This window comes from Montipora capricornis, chromosome 3, assembly GCF_036669925.1.
Source record: "Montipora capricornis isolate CH-2021 chromosome 3, ASM3666992v2, whole genome shotgun sequence".
Lineage (NCBI taxonomy): Eukaryota > Metazoa > Cnidaria > Anthozoa > Scleractinia > Acroporidae > Montipora > Montipora capricornis.
Genome location: NC_090885.1, coordinates 25714841 through 25733817, shown reverse-complemented (window position 1 = coordinate 25733817; position 18977 = coordinate 25714841). Strand labels below are relative to the sequence as shown.

General features: G+C 39.1%; 1 protein-coding gene across 2 annotated transcripts in view; it reads left to right on the top strand.

The window, feature by feature from the left end:
* Positions 1–7116: 7116 nt before the first annotated feature.
* The window catches only part of LOC138042654 (carboxypeptidase Q-like), a 16538-nt gene continuing 4677 nt past the window's right edge, over positions 7117–18977 (top strand). The window contains exons 1-4 of one of the 2 annotated variants that reach the window (XM_068888601.1): positions 7117–7224; positions 13760–14273; positions 16214–16391; positions 17304–17479. In XM_068888601.1, coding sequence (XP_068744702.1) covers positions 13767–14273; positions 16214–16391; positions 17304–17479 — 861 coding nt within the window. In that variant the 5' untranslated portion in view covers positions 7117–7224; positions 13760–13766. Of the gene's footprint in view, positions 7225–7813; positions 7864–13759; positions 14274–16213; positions 16392–17303; positions 17480–18977 lie in introns of those variants that run through there. The other variant, XM_068888600.1, reaches the window with a different exon arrangement.

The window sequence follows — 18977 nt, the reverse complement described above, 5'->3', positions numbered from 1 at the left end:
GTCATTTATCTGTCATATGGTAAGCACTGGAGTCGCAGATTACAAAATGTGCGCATGCGCCCTCCTAAAGGTAACATACATACAGTCGTAAGCTTTTTCAGAATAACTACAGGAGCTAATATCTTCCAGACATTACATTTACAGCTAAAATACTTAGCATTATACAGATACTTACTAAATACATAATATTTAAAGATATATTCATTAAAAGGAAAAGCCGCTGTACAAAATGCGGCCCTGTATTCTCTTTTAAAACCAGTAAACTCATAGGTACGGATAAAATCAGGTAGCGCATTCTGCAACTTAGCTGATAGGTAAGAAAAAAGAGAACTAAGACCATAACTGGTTGTTCCAGGTTTATTGAGGAACAGAATGTAATTTGCGCAAAGATCATACATAAGAAGGGAACGGGAGAGAAAACGTATTTTTCATATAAGCAGAAAAACCCTTTTTTCCAAAACAAAAAGCAAAAAAACAAACAAAGCCACATACTTTTATCAAGTAATACGAGGAAATTTTGAATGCGCTTATTGCATAGAGATGTCGAGCTTGACTTTCGTAGTAAGAGGACAGGTAATTTGCAAATATGAATATCGTTATTCTCTTATTTACATTATTATACCGTTTCTTTGACACGAGAATTACAGCGGCGAAATGAAAGCACAACTTTGTCGCGAATTTTCTATGATAAAAACTTGTTCAGAAATCCAAACTCTACGTTAACAGCACACACCATGCCTACTCCTGAGTATCTGGCTAGAAATCATTTCCTCTGGCCGCGCTTCAACCATTCGATGAGGGCCAGTCTCGTGCTTCTTAAGTTGCCTCGCTCATGCCCAAAAAGAATTCTGGGTAATTCTGCCATTCCATGACAAGGGAAGACTCCCGATTCTCATTTCATAGTTTTTTTCATAAGTGTCGGGCCACCCAGTCCTACCAGCAAAATAACGCATTGATTGAAGGTTTTAGCTTTCAAAACTTGCCCACATTGTGTCAGTAGGTCCTGGAATTCGTCCACAGAAAGGCCAGAGAGACAACTTCACTCGTGAACCGCCATGTTTACAACAGAGCATTTAGGCGTCCCAGTCTGCATGAAACCATCTCTCGCCTCTGTCTGAGACAAGACCAGACACGCACGGTTCTTACGTTACTTACGTTTATGCCTATAAAATCAACTGAAATGTCAATTGCTGGTACAAAAAACAAACAAAAAAAAAAAAAAAACCAGCATGTTCAATTTTTTTTGGTAGGGTAGGTATCGAAGAGCCAGAACATTTGCGCATGCGCTGACGGAATGTTTGAACAAGAGAGAAAAACGCAGTACCTCCAGACACCGGCGCTGGAGCGTCGTACCAAACGAGTCATCCCGGGATTTCGGCCCGTGCGATCGCTTTTGGACGCAGTTGGCCCTTCGCTGCTTTCTGCTACCGACCTTGCCTCCCGGTACGGCATTGAGGGAGAGATATGTCGGCCCCTAAACCATATGTGACAAATCCCACGCCTACTCACAGCTCCAAACCGCCCTTGTCAATATAGCGTAAGAATTAGATGGCTTATATATTCAAGAGAAAAGTCATTTATCTGTCATATGGTAAGCACTGGAGTCGCAGATTACAAAATGTGCGCATGCGCCCTCCTAAAGGTAACATACATACAGTCGTAAGCTTTTTCAGAATAACTACAGGAGCTAATATCTTCCAGACATTACATTTACAGCTAAAATACTTAGCATTATACAGATACTTACTAAATACATAATATTTAAAGATATATTCATTAAAAGGAAAAGCCGCTGTACAAAATGCGGCCCTGTATTCTCTTTTAAAACCAGTAAACTCATAGGTACGGATAAAATCAGGTAGCGCATTCTGCAACTTAGCTGATAGGTAAGAAAAAAGAGAACTAAGACCATAACTGGTTGTTCCAGGTTTATTGAGGAACAGAATGTAATTTGCGCAAAGATCATACATAAGAAGGGAACGGGAGAGAAAACGTATTTTTCATATAAGCAGAAAAACCCTTTTTTCCAAAACAAAAAGCAAAAAAACAAACAAAGCCACATACTTTTATCAAGTAATACGAGGAAATTTTGAATGCGCTTATTGCATAGAGATGTCGAGCTTGACTTTCGTAGTAAGAGGACAGGTAATTTGCAAATATGAATATCGTTATTCTCTTATTTACATTATTATACCGTTTCTTTGACACGAGAATTACAGCGGCGAAATGAAAGCACAACTTTGTCGCGAATTTTCTATGATAAAAACTTGTTCAGAAATCCAAACTCTACGTTAACAGCACACACCATGCCTACTCCTGAGTATCTGGCTAGAAATCATTTCCTCTGGCCGCGCTTCAACCATTCGATGAGGGCCAGTCTCGTGCTTCTTAAGTTGCCTCGCTCATGCCCAAAAAGAATTCTGGGTAATTCTGCCATTCCATGACAAGGGAAGACTCCCGATTCTCATTTCATAGTTTTTTTCATAAGTGTCGGGCCACCCAGTCCTACCAGCAAAATAACGCATTGATTGAAGGTTTTAGCTTTCAAAACTTGCCCACATTGTGTCAGTAGGTCCTGGAATTCGTCCACAGAAAGGCCAGAGAGACAACTTCACTCGTGAACCGCCATGTTTACAACAGAGCATTTAGGCGTCCCAGTCTGCATGAAACCATCTCTCGCCTCTGTCTGAGACAAGACCAGACACGCACGGTTCTTACGTTACTTACGTTTATGCCTATAAAATCAACTGAAATGTCAATTGCTGGTACAAAAAACAAACAAAAAAAAAAAAAAAACCAGCATGTTCAATTTTTTTTGGTAGGGTAGGTATCGAAGAGCCAGAACATTTGCGCATGCGCTGACGGAATGTTTGAACAAGAGAGAAAAACGCAGTACCTCCAGACACCGGCGCTGGAGCGTCGTACCAAACGAGTCATCCCGGGATTTCGGCCCGTGCGATCGCTTTTGGACGCAGTTGGCCCTTCGCTGCTTTCTGCTACCGACCTTGCCTCCCGGTACGGCATTGAGGGAGAGATATGTCGGCCCCTAAACCATATGTGACAAATCCCACGCCTACTCACAGCTCCAAACCGCCCTTGTCAATATAGCGTAAGAATTAGATGGCTTATATATTCAAGAGAAAAGTCATTTATCTGTCATATGGTAAGCACTGGAGTCGCAGATTACAAAATGTGCGCATGCGCCCTCCTAAAGGTAACATACATACAGTCGTAAGCTTTTTCAGAATAACTACAGGAGCTAATATCTTCCAGACATTACATTTACAGCTAAAATACTTAGCATTATACAGATACTTACTAAATACATAATATTTAAAGATATATTCATTAAAAGGAAAAGCCGCTGTACAAAATGCGGCCCTGTATTCTCTTTTAAAACCAGTAAACTCATAGGTACGGATAAAATCAGGTAGCGCATTCTGCAACTTAGCTGATAGGTAAGAAAAAAGAGAACTAAGACCATAACTGGTTGTTCCAGGTTTATTGAGGAACAGAATGTAATTTGCGCAAAGATCATACATAAGAAGGGAACGGGAGAGAAAACGTATTTTTCATATAAGCAGAAAAACCCTTTTTTCCAAAACAAAAAGCAAAAAAACAAACAAAGCCACATACTTTTATCAAGTAATACGAGGAAATTTTGAATGCGCTTATTGCATAGAGATGTCGAGCTTGACTTTCGTAGTAAGAGGACAGGTAATTTGCAAATATGAATATCGTTATTCTCTTATTTACATTATTATACCGTTTCTTTGACACGAGAATTACAGCGGCGAAATGAAAGCACAACTTTGTCGCGAATTTTCTATGATAAAAACTTGTTCAGAAATCCAAACTCTACGTTAACAGCACACACCATGCCTACTCCTGAGTATCTGGCTAGAAATCATTTCCTCTGGCCGCGCTTCAACCATTCGATGAGGGCCAGTCTCGTGCTTCTTAAGTTGCCTCGCTCATGCCCAAAAAGAATTCTGGGTAATTCTGCCATTCCATGACAAGGGAAGACTCCCGATTCTCATTTCATAGTTTTTTTCATAAGTGTCGGGCCACCCAGTCCTACCAGCAAAATAACGCATTGATTGAAGGTTTTAGCTTTCAAAACTTGCCCACATTGTGTCAGTAGGTCCTGGAATTCGTCCACAGAAAGGCCAGAGAGACAACTTCACTCGTGAACCGCCATGTTTACAACAGAGCATTTAGGCGTCCCAGTCTGCATGAAACCATCTCTCGCCTCTGTCTGAGACAAGACCAGACACGCACGGTTCTTACGTTACTTACGTTTATGCCTATAAAATCAACTGAAATGTCAATTGCTGGTACAAAAAACAAACAAAAAAAAAAAAAAACCAGCATGTTCAATTTTTTTTGGTAGGGTAGGTATCGAAGAGCCAGAACATTTGCGCATGCGCTGACGGAATGTTTGAACAAGAGAGAAAAACGCAGTACCTCCAGACACCGGCGCTGGAGCGTCGTACCAAACGAGTCATCCCGGGATTTCGGCCCGTGCGATCGCTTTTGGACGCAGTTGGCCCTTCGCTGCTTTCTGCTACCGACCTTGCCTCCCGGTACGGCATTGAGGGAGAGATATGTCGGCCCCTAAACCATATGTGACAAATCCCACGCCTACTCACAGCTCCAAACCGCCCTTGTCAATATAGCGTAAGAATTAGATGGCTTATATATTCAAGAGAAAAGTCATTTATCTGTCATATGGTAAGCACTGGAGTCGCAGATTACAAAATGTGCGCATGCGCCCTCCTAAAGGTAACATACATACAGTCGTAAGCTTTTTCAGAATAACTACAGGAGCTAATATCTTCCAGACATTACATTTACAGCTAAAATACTTAGCATTATACAGATACTTACTAAATACATAATATTTAAAGATATATTCATTAAAAGGAAAAGCCGCTGTACAAAATGCGGCCCTGTATTCTCTTTTAAAACCAGTAAACTCATAGGTACGGATAAAATCAGGTAGCGCATTCTGCAACTTAGCTGATAGGTAAGAAAAAAGAGAACTAAGACCATAACTGGTTGTTCCAGGTTTATTGAGGAACAGAATGTAATTTGCGCAAAGATCATACATAAGAAGGGAACGGGAGAGAAAACGTATTTTTCATATAAGCAGAAAAACCCTTTTTTCCAAAACAAAAAGCAAAAAAACAAACAAAGCCACATACTTTTATCAAGTAATACGAGGAAATTTTGAATGCGCTTATTGCATAGAGATGTCGAGCTTGACTTTCGTAGTAAGAGGACAGGTAATTTGCAAATATGAATATCGTTATTCTCTTATTTACATTATTATACCGTTTCTTTGACACGAGAATTACAGCGGCGAAATGAAAGCACAACTTTGTCGCGAATTTTCTATGATAAAAACTTGTTCAGAAATCCAAACTCTACGTTAACAGCACACACCATGCCTACTCCTGAGTATCTGGCTAGAAATCATTTCCTCTGGCCGCGCTTCAACCATTCGATGAGGGCCAGTCTCGTGCTTCTTAAGTTGCCTCGCTCATGCCCAAAAAGAATTCTGGGTAATTCTGCCATTCCATGACAAGGGAAGACTCCCGATTCTCATTTCATAGTTTTTTTCATAAGTGTCGGGCCACCCAGTCCTACCAGCAAAATAACGCATCGATTGAAGGTTTTAGCTTTCAAAACGTGCCCACATTGTGTCAGTAGGTCCTGGAATTCGTCCACAGAAAGGCCAGAGAGACAACTTCACTCGTGAACCGCCATGTTTACAACAGAGCATTTAGGCGTCCCAGTCTGCATGAAACCATCTCTCGCCTGTGTTTTCTTTCAAAGGCTTGCCTTCACCCACATTCTAGCTTAATGATGCCAGCCTGGTGGCTTCTGTAGAGGAAAATGGCCTGAAAACCGGGCAGTTATAAAATGATTACCTACCACGAATTTGAGCCAACTCGCTCGCTCTTTGTCGCAACACAAACGGTTGAAATTTGTCACGTGATGGTCTAACATGAGCCCACATATACTGAATACAGCATATGTTTCAATGAGGTAAGTACTTCATGTATCCCTTATTATTATGTATTTAAATATACGGTATTTATAGGGTATTTGATAATTAGCCCTATATACCCATGTACACCCTTATATACCACCAGGAACCCATAAGGGTTGAAACGTGTAACGCGCGTTCACAGCTTCCGAATATTCAGTGCGAACTGATTGGTTGAACGTTTCAGTACTAAGTACCATATTTGGAAACCCCTCGCTCCTGTTTTTTCAAATATAGTATTTAGCAAATTGAATATTCAGAAGCTTGTTTCCCAGCACACAAGGGCCCGTTACACGTTTCAACCCTTATGGCTTTCTGATACCAGTAAATAACCATGTATACCCTTTAATACCCCTTTAAGGGTATACATGGGTATATTGGGGTATATAAAGGTATACATGGGTATATAAGGGTATACATTGGTATATAGGGGTATATAAGCTATACATGGGTATATAGGGCTAATTATTTAAAGACACTATGATATAGGCGTGGAAATACATTATAATTTAAATACACTATGATAGGGGATACATGAAGTACTTAGGCTTTCCGGGAATATCCTACTTGTCCTGCACTTCTTTGAATAGCCTCTGAAAAAAAGCCGGTTTTCGCGCTGTCCCATACGCGACAGCGTATGGTACAGCGCAAAAGAATCTCGTTACTTCGTGGTTCACTGTATAAAACCGAACGCTCTCAATTAAACAAAAGGCTTTATTTTATCGTAAAGCGACGTCGATTGTGTTTCATTGTGAAATCAAGATTTTAATCTTGAATTCAAGATTTTGGACTGCCAAAATCCTGAATTCAAGATTCAGGATTTTGGTCGTCCAAAATCTTGAATTCAGGATTTTGGAAACTTAACTCTAACTCTACGACATAACTCTATGAAAATAACTTTAAGAATAGCTGTCCCCTCTGAACAGTGTAAGTAAAGTTGAAGTTGAAGTTGAAGTCGGTATTTTTGGCGCGAGAGGCATAAGCCGCGCGGAGGAGGCCCCTACCCATTCTCCGCGCGGCTTAATACAATACCGGTAGGAGACCGGTATAGTAGTCATATCGGTAAATGGTAAGATCTATCGAGGACGCATTTTGTCCCAGACGGGGCGTATAAGGAGTTACATGCAAATGTAATGACCTTGTAGCTGGTGGAATAGACTTGAAAGCAGGTTAGTGGAATATTCACTTGCATAAATATTTTAGTTCACCGATCTGATAGAAAACTCAGCTTGTTTATTCTTCTGCCAATTCTTGTTCACTCAAAGAGTGCATGTTTTTACTACAGGGATCCCCTCAGGGATCTGAACCTTCACTCTTTCTGAAGCCAATTTTAAACCTCTGGAAAAAATGCTTACAATAGACCATATTCGTATTCGCAGTATTGGACTGGAACTAGCTTGCAATGGAGGCTAATGCGGGGGAATATAGTATAAATAGTGACACCTATGGCGTATGGTACAGCGCAAAAGAATCTCGTTACTTCGTGGTTCACTGTATAAAACCGAACGCTCTCAATTAAACACCTAACAACTCCATTTGTGTTGTGTTGCATTTTTTCTAAAGCAAAGCAGTGCGGTAATGCACCTATCAATGTTTAGACGGAGGGGAGGGGGTGGGGGGTACGGGCAAAGGTGCGGCATTTGAACACTTCTGCTGTCCCCTCTCTGGGGAATTTGACCACAATTGTGGCTCCATACTGCGGACATTTGAATTTGACCGTGCAGAGGACTGGAGCCATTTGAATTTAATGGTGCAGAGTACTGGGTCCTAAACTGGTGTTCCAGGAGACGCCATCTTGGAAAATATCGGTATGTGTGAAGTTGGCATGTATTAAGTATTAAGGGCCGGTGCTTTCCATTAGGCCAAAATTTCCGGGAATTTCTGGCTGAAGTCAAAATGGAACGGTCTGTTTCGGTTGTTTGGGACCACCTCTGGAGGTGGTCCTCTTTGACCAGTCTGTCCGGTCCGACCGAAAGGGAAAGATCTCATGGATATACCCACCACGAGTCCCCTAAATTAAACTCTCATTTTACAGATTAAGTTTAAGTGCCCATTTCAGTGATTAGGTCTAAACTTTCGTTTAGGTTATTGCTATAGCAATATTTAAGTCTAGAAACTGATTTAGAATGGTTATTTTTTTAGAGTTGTGGTTGGTGTGTATATCCATGAGATCCTTGCCGACCGAAACGTGCCGTTCCATTTACAAAAATTCTCGTTTCCAGTCCCATTTCACTGTGATGTAACCAAAATTTCGGCCAAAACGTTAATGGAACACTTCGATCCTGTTGGGAATTTACTTTTGATGAAAAACGTCGTTCCATTTTTACTTGGTTTAAGTTCCACTGGTCTCGGACCTGATGGTCAGGCATAATGGAAAGCACCCTATATTTTTATGGTGCAATTGATGGTTTGCATCTGACGTCACGGCGGCCATATTGGTGCACAGAACAATGCAGTAAAATACCTTTTGGGAATTTGACTCTATTATTATGCCATTTTCTATTGTGTTGTACAACACCAACATGGCCATCTCATCACGAGGATGCAAACCAAGAATACCGCTACAACATTCCATCTGGTATTCAGTATAATGTAAAGGTTGTTTGAATAATATTGTAATTCAATTTTGGTAAAACCAAAGCTGGATTTTTAGCTGGAGTGGAGTCACGATTATTAAAACTTAGCTTACTTTGGTGACCTTAAAACCAGTTTTATTCACAAGGAGTAATCAACATAATCATCTAGGTTTGTGAAATGACCTTTCAACTGTCAGTTGGATTCAATTTTTTTATATTTTCGTATATTTAATATCGGGCAGAAGAAAGTGGGATTTGGATTTGACCTTTTTGAAATCTTGTTGCTGCTGGGCCCTGAAACTCCTCAGAGAAAGCTACAAGATCACACGTAAAAATGTCTATATTCTAAAGGATTTTTGGTTGTTTGAGAAGACGACTGGTCTTTAAAATATATAACATTTTCTTTACACAACCATAATCCTGTGGGACGTAAAAGAACCCGCACACTTGTCGTAAAGAGTAGGGCATGTAGTTCCCGGTGTTGTGGTCTGGTCTTTCTGGTCTGGATAGGGTAGGGTGGAGCACCTCGCATAGGACCTCGAGTCCTGTTTGTGCTCCTTCCCTCTGGGCAGGTTTGCCCAGTAGAAAGAGACAAACCAGATGTCTCTTAAAACAAACAAACATATTAACAAAGCAGTTTCACTGCAAAATGATGTGACTTTTAATAGAGGTGTACTACTTTGATAATATAATTTTAGTGATGCTTTAGATAGTTTTGTAATATTTATGTACAAAATCAATTTAACTTCAGTCCTCAAAAGAGCTTTAAAAATTGCTTGAAACTATTGCTTGCTACTCTCCTATTGCTGGAATGCTGTTGTTGAAGATTACAAACTGTTTAAGGGAGAGACGGTTTTGTGTTGTTGCCGAAACGCTTGGGAAGCTGTTGGAAACAGGTAAAAATATCAAATTCTATTCAAAAGTTTTATTGAATTGAAAGGGCAAAATAAAGTGAAATAACATTTTAATTGAAAGGGGAAAATGGAATAAAATTGAGTAAAAATAGCATGCCTTAATATTTTTTGAAATTATCAATAAGTTTGAATTGTCAAGACTGACCTCTAAATTATATGCCTTTCTGTCAAGCATGAATATCAAAAGATCTACTTGTTATGTGTTATGTGTCGTCTTGTTTTTTGAACAACTGAGGCCAGATCATTTCCTTGATATTGCCAGGACTTATATGTTTCATCTTAGATAGCATTTTTAATGCCTCCTAGATGTGCTGCATTTTCTCAAGTGGTGTATTGTACATAAAGAATGTTGAGTGATCCCCATTGTGTGTATGAAGTGGTGTTGTATTAAAAAGTGCAAAGAACAACAGAAATTGAAATAACTGTTAAAACAAACACTTGAGATTTGGTGCAAAACAGATTATATAATTTATACAATTTCTACGTTTTTAATGATATTTTGTTATTCACTTAAATAATTTTTTTGGACAAGTGAATTTAACTTGCAGACAACCAAAATCTCAACGTTACTCGTCCAATGGACAAGTGGAATGAAAAAAAAGTTTTTTGCCCTGTAGATGTAGCTAAACCAAATGAAGTATTTTCCATGCGTGCCGTTTCGAAGACGTTATCAACTTCTACTTGTGGAGTACCGACGTCATTTAGTGGAATTACACGTTGTTGTTGTTGTTATTGCCCTGTTAAGTACGCATTGAGAAAAACTCTTCAAGTTTCAGTTATGGTATGAGGTGATGCTTATCAGAGTCCGTTGATGAGGGTCCGTGTAACCTTCAACTACACATGACGATTTCGTAGTATTTCACTTTGTTGAGTTAACGGTTCCTGTTTAATTAATTTTGTGTGGTTGCAATATTTATTCAGCTCAGATGACTTAATACCAGCACAGATAATTGAAGCTCAATTAGTGAGGAATGCAAAATCCTCTCAACACCGCTTCCTCTACTGGGAAACAATCTAAAACTCTCGGGGTTAACTGAATAGAGTGTAATGTGAAGTGCTAGATTTCTATCCCATATGAACCATGTGAGCGTTAGCCCTACTGAAGGAAATGGGCACACACAAGGACAGAGGAAAAACTCTGACCAGGGTGGGAATTGAACCCATGACCTTCGGGTTAGATCTCCGCCACTCTATCGACTGAGATACAAGGTCAGACGGGAGCAGGTTTAGAACCACTCTAGGTATTGACATTAGAAATTTCTATAGTATTCTAGGACTGTGCACTAGTGGCTCAGTTGGTTGAGCACCAGGCTTTGTGGGTGCTTACCATTAATTTTAGCCAAATAATCCAGATGGAATGATCATTGCAGTATGTTGCCATGGTAACAAAACTAATATGCTCATCTACCAGAATCTTATTGCAAAGGATCAAGTATTTGTGATTCAACTTGGCTGAGATATCTTCTTTCATCTTATTTTATCAAAATTTGGTTGAGTTTATGAGGTCACCACTTGGCTAATTTGCCTATTTTAAAACCTTGAATATCTATGCAACAAAAAGAGATATTTAAAAATATGTTTATGTCCTAAAATGGCTTAGATAGGAAAGATGCAAATCACGTTATAGTAGCACTTTAAAACAACTGGGGAGAAAGTGCTGCTTTTTTAATTACACCCACAAATGGTTTGACTTCAAGTCCTCTTGGATAAGGACTATAAACAATAGGCCCGTCTCACAAATATCTTCCATGTTTTTAAGTTCTCTGTGGGACGTTAAAGAACCCACACACTATTTTGAGAAGAGTAGGGGATGAAGTTCCTGGTGTTGTGGTTGGTATCGTCTGTGAGTATGTTCTTTCCAGCAGAAGTGACCGGCTTGGCATAATGTCTCTAAAAAGGCTTGAGGTACATGAGGCCACCTAAGCAGAAACAGCCATAAGTCAAAAGGACTTTGCCGAGTGCTGGGACATGTGGTTGTAGATGCAGATGCTCTAGTCAGAAGAGCTTAAATAGAAATTTAAATGGTCTAATTATAAAGTTTTATAGCATTCTAGAACCACTCTAGTTAAAGTTTTATAGCATTCTGTAGCACTTGTTTACTGATTAAGCCTCAGCATTCGTTTCAGGGTTTAGCTTTCAATTTACGGTTCAGTTATATAAACTAAACTTTTTACAAGATAGTGTGAAGAACATAGCACTCGTTTCGTACTGATTAAGCCTAAGTGTTCCTTTTACGAGATCTTGGGAAGAATATAGCACTCACTTACTGATTAAACCTAAGCGTTCGTTTTAGTGTTGAGCTTTCAATTTACGGTTTGGTTAACTACACTTTTTACGAGATATAGCACTTGTTTACTGATTAACTACATGTACCTCTAGTATTCTAGAACTTTAGAACTTTTAGAGATTTTAGAACCCCGAAAGGGATTGTTTGATATAAATTTCTAGAACTTTAGAGATTCTAGAGATTTTAGAACCCCCGGACGGTTTGTTTGATATTCTAGAACTTTAGAGATTTTAGAACCCCCAGACGGAAATTTTGGCGATTTCAGAACTTTATAACTTTAGAATAATTATTAGGAATATGTTTCTTTCTAATACTTTACATGACGTTTTGATTTTAGAGGTTCTTGAACCCTTTAGCTATAGAGTTCTAGACTTAAGAGATGTGCCCTCGGAGTTTTTAAAATAACTCTAAATTAGAATACAGCTGTAGATGAGTTCTATCTTCTAATGACAGTATCTACACCTTTCTCGGTATTTGTTTGAGGATGCCTAGCAAACCTAACAACCACAGGAAATACTGTAATTATTTTTAGTTGTTCAAAGAAAGCATTGTATCCAAAATAAATGAATTTCAGAATCACTTATAAGAGAAGATTAAAACATTAAAAATAATATTATAACCTTGGCTAGCATAATTAATAACAATAGTTCAAAATGTCAGTGTCAATAATAATATTGCAATGATATCTGTGAATATGGTTATGCAAATATAACGTGAAAAAATGTGGTAAAGTATGTGTATTTATGAATGTAATAGGAACCAGTTGTGTATTGTTCTATGTGAAACGTTTAGCACTAATAGAAAATCAATCAGTCTGACTCTATTCATGCTAAACCTTTCGCATAGAGCAACTTGCAACTGGTTCCTATTACAGTCATAAGTACTTAACCGCATTTACTTCAGTTTTTAAATTTGGGTTTTGAATTTTCGCGAGAGCAAGATGACAGAAAGATGACAACACAGATGCTCGTTATTTCACAGGGAAAGTTGATCATGAATGCTGAAAAATATTTTTTGTAGCACTTTTCAATTTAATTGTCTAAATGCTAACAATTTTACCTCTCGTTACCTTTGATTTACCTTTTATTTATTATAACATCCTTATTTATTCCTCCTTTATTTGGCTTGGAATACCTTGCATAATTCTAGCTAGTGCTCAAAACACCATGATTCCTTTAATAACAGTGCAATGTTAATAATGGTGGACTGGGTGATGTTTGAATCTCTGTGTTGGGATTCCTTCTTTAATTTGAAATTATGAAAGTTAATTTAGCTGTTCATCTTGCATCCACATTATTATAATAAGTACATGTAACAGCATGCCTAAGAAGAAATAGAGCACCAATCCCAATGGCAAAAAAGGCAGGCCAAAACCAGAAGTTTAGGATTGTAGACTTATTTCTTGAGGTCAGAAGTTCCAACAACACTCGTTACCACTAAATTCCCTGGAAATCCCAGGTTTATTTTGTCCCAAGTATTTCTAAAATTATTAATAGCCAAATGGTCTGCCACCCATTAGTTAAAATTGTTAAAATAAATCATGTTCATTTATCATCATCATTATCTGTCAACCTTTGTGGTCAGGATGGCTATATACTGACATGTATCCTTTAGATCGCTTAGTATAGACCAGAGATCAGGTTATCTTCTTGTGAGTGATTTTTTTTTTGAGTCACTAACTTGCCAGATGGAAATCTCCTGTATTTCCAGTGCAAGAACTTGAGTAACAATGTTCATCTTCAGGAAGTACAGCCCAGGGAACTGTTCTGTTACATGTACTGTCCAGTTCCTGAGTTAGTTTTTGTCCATAGCAAACTCTACCAAGTTGTGTCATGTTTGCAGTAGGATTTAGGTGATGACAACATGAAGGTTAGTCACCCTTCACATGTTTATTAGCAGTATCAAGTTATTATTATTTTCCTTGCAGAGTCACCATGGAACAATGGACATTTCAGTTGTTTTCTGCCTGTCTGTTCATTCTGTCAATGTCATTTGCCATCACATCCACCACTGGTTTCAAAGCAACAAACACGATTAAAGTTTCACGAAAATTGAAATCTGAAGTAGCAAGCCACCAGGAAGATGCACACAAGATCATTGACTACTTAACCAAAGGTCCTGGAAAACATCAAGTTTACGAAAGACTAGCAACATTTGTGGACACTTTTGGCAGTCGAATAGCAGGATCTGCCAATCTCGAACATGCAATAGATTACATGTTGGATGAATTAAAGAAGGACGGACTTGACAATGTACATGGTGAAGAAGTAAATGTAACACATTGGGTACGAGGTAAGGAATCGGCACAAATGATAATGCCAAGGAGTCATAATATTGCATTGCTTGGCCTCGGTGGCAGTGTCAGTACACCAAAAGATGGCATTACTGCTGAAGTGCTGGTTGTCACGTCATTTGATGAGCTTCATGCCAGATCCTCAGAGGTGGGTTGTAAGTTAAGCAGTCCTCTGTTGTCTGGATGTTCTATTGTTACACATGCAACTTTGAAAATTAATAAAACTTGACCTTCTAAAATGATAAATAATTATTACTGTGTGTGGGAAAATAGCTCTAATTCTGAGTTTAGAATTTGAAATAATAATGATTACCATTGTAAAATGTACTGATTGCTAGAGAAAACAAAAATAGTATTTGAGAAAACTGGGCAGAATAAAGTATGCTTGTGTAATATATCTTTGAAAAAGAGAAGGAACTTTATTTAAGTGTCTAGTCATTCTAGCGCTGGAGCAATGAAAATGTTTTGCATTAGAAAGAACATTTTTTCCCATAGGAAAAAGAATATATTGTTCCTGCCATGGCTGCCGTGCAAAACCTCTATACATAGATAAAATACAGGAGATCTTTCCAGATATTTATGAAGTCAAGCCATATTAGGTACCCAATAATATTATTATGAAAATGATACAGATTGGTCTAAATATGCCATGACAATAAATTATTAAAATTGACTATTAATGTCCCCTTTTGGAATAACATTGCAATTCAAGGTTTCTCACTGATTTCCTGTTCTCGATCGGATTTATCAGACATCAAACAGGGGTAACAAGGTAACGGAGGTAACAAGGCAACTGGGGTAACAAGGAAACAAAGGTAACAAGGTAACAGGGGTATAACAGAGTAACAGAGGTAACAAGGTAACAGAGGTAAATGGGGTAACAAGGAAACAGATGTAACAAGGTAACAGAGGTAACAAGGCAACAGGGGTAACAAGGTAACAGAGGTAACAAGGAAACAGAGGTAACAAGGAGGAGGCAGTGTGGCCCAGTGGTTAGAGCGCTTGCCTTGAGATCCGGAGATCCCGGGTTCAAGACCCGCTCTGACCACTCATTGAATTTGATCCTGGTAGTCCCTGGTTCAACTTCCCAGCTGCACTTGTAAATAGCCAACTGGTTTGCCTCCGGCCAGTTGGGATTCTTAACAATTGTTGTTGTTGTTGTTCTGTTCTGTTGTTTCGTTGTGTTTCATTGGCCCTGAAAAGCCCCTATGGGGAGCGGTCAATTAAATATGTATGTATGTAACAAGGCAACAGGGGTAACAAGGTAACAGAGGTAACAAGGCAACTGGGGTAACAGAGTAACAGTGGTAACAAGGGAACAGAGTAACAGGGGTAACAAGGTAACAGTGGTAACAAGGTAACAAAGGTAACAGAGTAACAGAGTAACAGTGGTAACAAGGTAACGGAGATAACAGAGTAACAAGGTGACAGAGGTAACAGAGTAACAAGGTAAGAAGGGTAACAAGGTAACACAGGTAACAGGAACCAGGTAACAGGGGTAAAAGGGTAACTGAGGTAACAGAGTAACAGAGGTAAAAGGGGTAACAAGGTAATGGAGGTGACAAGGTAACAGGGGTAACAAAGGTAATGGAGGTAACAGAGTAACAGAGGTAACGAGGTAACAGAGTAACAGTGGTAACAAGGGTAACAAGGTAATGCAGGTAACAGAGTAACAAGGTGACAGAGGTAAGAGAGTAACAGTGGTAACAAGGTAACAATGGTAACAAGGTAAGAGAGGTATCAGAGTACAGGGGTAACAAGTTAATCGATCTGACGTTCCACAAAGACATCAGGGAATCTCAGAGAATGTCCAGGGATGTTTTGTGCAGGCTTACATGATGCACTACCTGGCTCAAGTCACATTCAGCAAACATATCATGGGGCATGCAGTTTGAAGAGTGCTGTCCAAGGTTGTGGATGGTGGTTGGATCAAAGTGAGTTTGGAACCATGGCAGAGGTCTCTTTTCGCATGCTCGTCAGCCCAGCAAATGCAAAAGACCCGATACCTGTGCTAGCAGGGAATTACCAAGGTTAAATATTAAGCTTTTTTACTGAAGGGGGTATGTATCTTTGCATGTTTGCTTGCAGGTGAAAGGTAAAATTGTGGTGTTTAATGAAAAGTGGATAGATTATGGGACCACTGTCATCTATCGAGTAAGAAGTGCTGCAGAGGTTGCCAAACTAGGTGGCTTAGCCTCCCTCATCCGTTCGGTGACTCCATTTTCCATCTACTCACCACATACAGGATGGCAAACCTATGTAGAAGGTAAATAAAATAATGATAATGAACTACATGTACCTGTAAGCTTTTTTTCACTTTCTCTTTCGATCCATCTCCCAAATTGACTTCATTTTCTTTTGCATCATTCCAACTTGTCTTATAAGCTCAGATATAAGAAAAACACATCCTTTTCCACCAGTAAGAATGGGCTTGGAGGTGGAAACTAGGCTTTAGAAACACAATAAATGAATAGAGCGAAGACAGTGCTAATAGACCCTCTCTGGAAAACAGGAATGTCAACCCAAATTAAAAGTTGACCTTAAAAAGCCTGATTTACGTTATGGCAGAGTACTTAGCAACTAGTATGGAGAGAAACAAGTCTGCCACCTTGCCAAAATTTTTTTAATTTTTGCTTTCTTCCTACTCGCACTTATTTAATGGCTCTTTCACCCTATCGCTAAGGACAATAATATTTGGAAACTGCTAGTATGTCTTGTTACTGCTGAGCTTGCAGCCCAGCTGAGTTCCGTTTAGTTTATTGCACTATTTTTGGCACGTGCACATGGACGGGGCTCTTGTGAGAGCACGAGGCCACCACAGTTTGTAAAGTTAGTTCCTTTTTACATTGTTTTTAGTGTTTAGTATTTTTTCAAATTGATTTTGCTGTAATAAAGTTCTGTGAGTTATTAATCAAACGTCGTGAAATGAAGTAGTTGCAGCTTATACGGTCTCACCACCCGCAACAAGTTTTATCTATTAATTCCACTCCCAGGAAGGCATTTCTTATTTTTCAACCACAACTTGTCTGGAGGTAAAAAAGGATTGGCAAACTGTGGTGCTGAGTTTTTAAGATAAAATGTCTCTATCTCAGTTTAATTTCAGCAAGTTGATTGTTATTACAAGGCTTCTCAAAACAACCAAAGAAAAAGTAAATATTATCTACTTATATTTGTTTAGGAGTAGAGAAGATTCCAACAGCTTGCATAACAGTCGAAGATGCAGAAATGATAGCAAGGATGGTGGCCAGAGGTACGACAGTAGTTGTTAACTTGAAAATGAAAGGAAAGACATTACCACCATCGGTGTCTAGAAACACAGTCGCTGAGATCAAAGGCAGTCTATATCCAGAACAGGTAACACAATCTTTTAATAATATTATTACATGTTTTGTGGTTTCCTTTAGCTTGGAGGAATATTTTAAGCACCGGGTTATTAACGAAGACCAAGGTATTCATCATCAAGAAATGAAGGATCAAACATGGAAGGAGTACAGGCGATGGCTGCATCTGGTTCTGATAAGTGAACTGAATGCATGAACAAGACGCTACAGGTAGCCTACACTTTGCTCAAGGGATTTTTAGCTGATCTTTTAAGTTCGCAGTATTTCAGTGTTTTTTTATGTTACAATATCTTCCAATTCCGTAGTCTGAAGTCCATACTCCGTGACCCAACCATAGGATTAAGTGCGATCATAGAATAGATGTGCACATTAATTTTAAAACTGTCATTAAGGGAATAGATTCCAAATATTTAGTACTTTTTCCTAGCAATACCAGGAGAATATTAATTATTTACCCTGAGACAAATTTCAGCGGCTTCAACTAAGTAATCAGTGGAAGGAATGTTAACAGATCTGGAATTAAGTGCCTTTCTAACTGCTGAAATACCTAGATTGTTGTCAATGTTTGGAAACATTGACACTACATCCCAAGACACAAGGATGGACCCCTGAGGGAATGGGCCTTTTGCATTCAAATCTTCTAATTTGTTGATAAAATCCATGGAATCCTTCACAAAGGATGGAAGACTCTGTGAAAGAGGTTTGAGGTAGCATTCTGTGATAGCAGAAAGCCGTTCAATTGCTGTACAGCAACAGGATGTACATGTAATAAGTCGAAGTGGGTTGTCACGTTTGTGTGTTTTGTCATTCCCAAATGCCGCTCCTGGTTTTGGTTCCAAATTTACAACCCACGTAGCAATTTCCTGGCTAATCTGCCCCTCAGAAAGCCACTTACCACTTAGAAAACCTCAGAAAACCACTCCAAAATGGTCAAGTGTTGGGTCGGAATCTATGCTGTCATGATGCAAATCATTATTAAGCTAAAGTTACAGGAAACTCAACACTGGACAATTTCACTGGTCAATTTTCTGTAACTGCCCTGAGCGGGATGTGAACCCACGTCCCCCTGATCACTAGTCGGGTGTGATGACCACTACACTATCAGGACAACCATGCTGGCAACATGGCTGATTGATCACTTAATGTGTGGCATTTACGTGGGACTCCCTAATGGGCCAGTTTTCTATGTGATAACGCTGGATCAACATGTGATTCACAGGCTGACAAGGGTAATTAATGTAAAGAGTCAGTTAAGTAGATCCCTTGAGCCAACAACGTATCACTCCCAGGAGGATCGCAAATGGATTCACAGTCCAAGTTGAGGAGAAATTATTTTGTTAAATTAAATTATTTTGTTAATTCAAAAATATAATTTGTTATTAGCTGGTAGCCTGTGAATCATCCTCGGATGATCCGATGTACGTCCTGTTCCTGTTAAACGCCGGGGAAACTCGTGCCTAATCGATCACCTCACCGATTGCTTTGTTTCCAGCAGGGTTGTCGTGATGGTG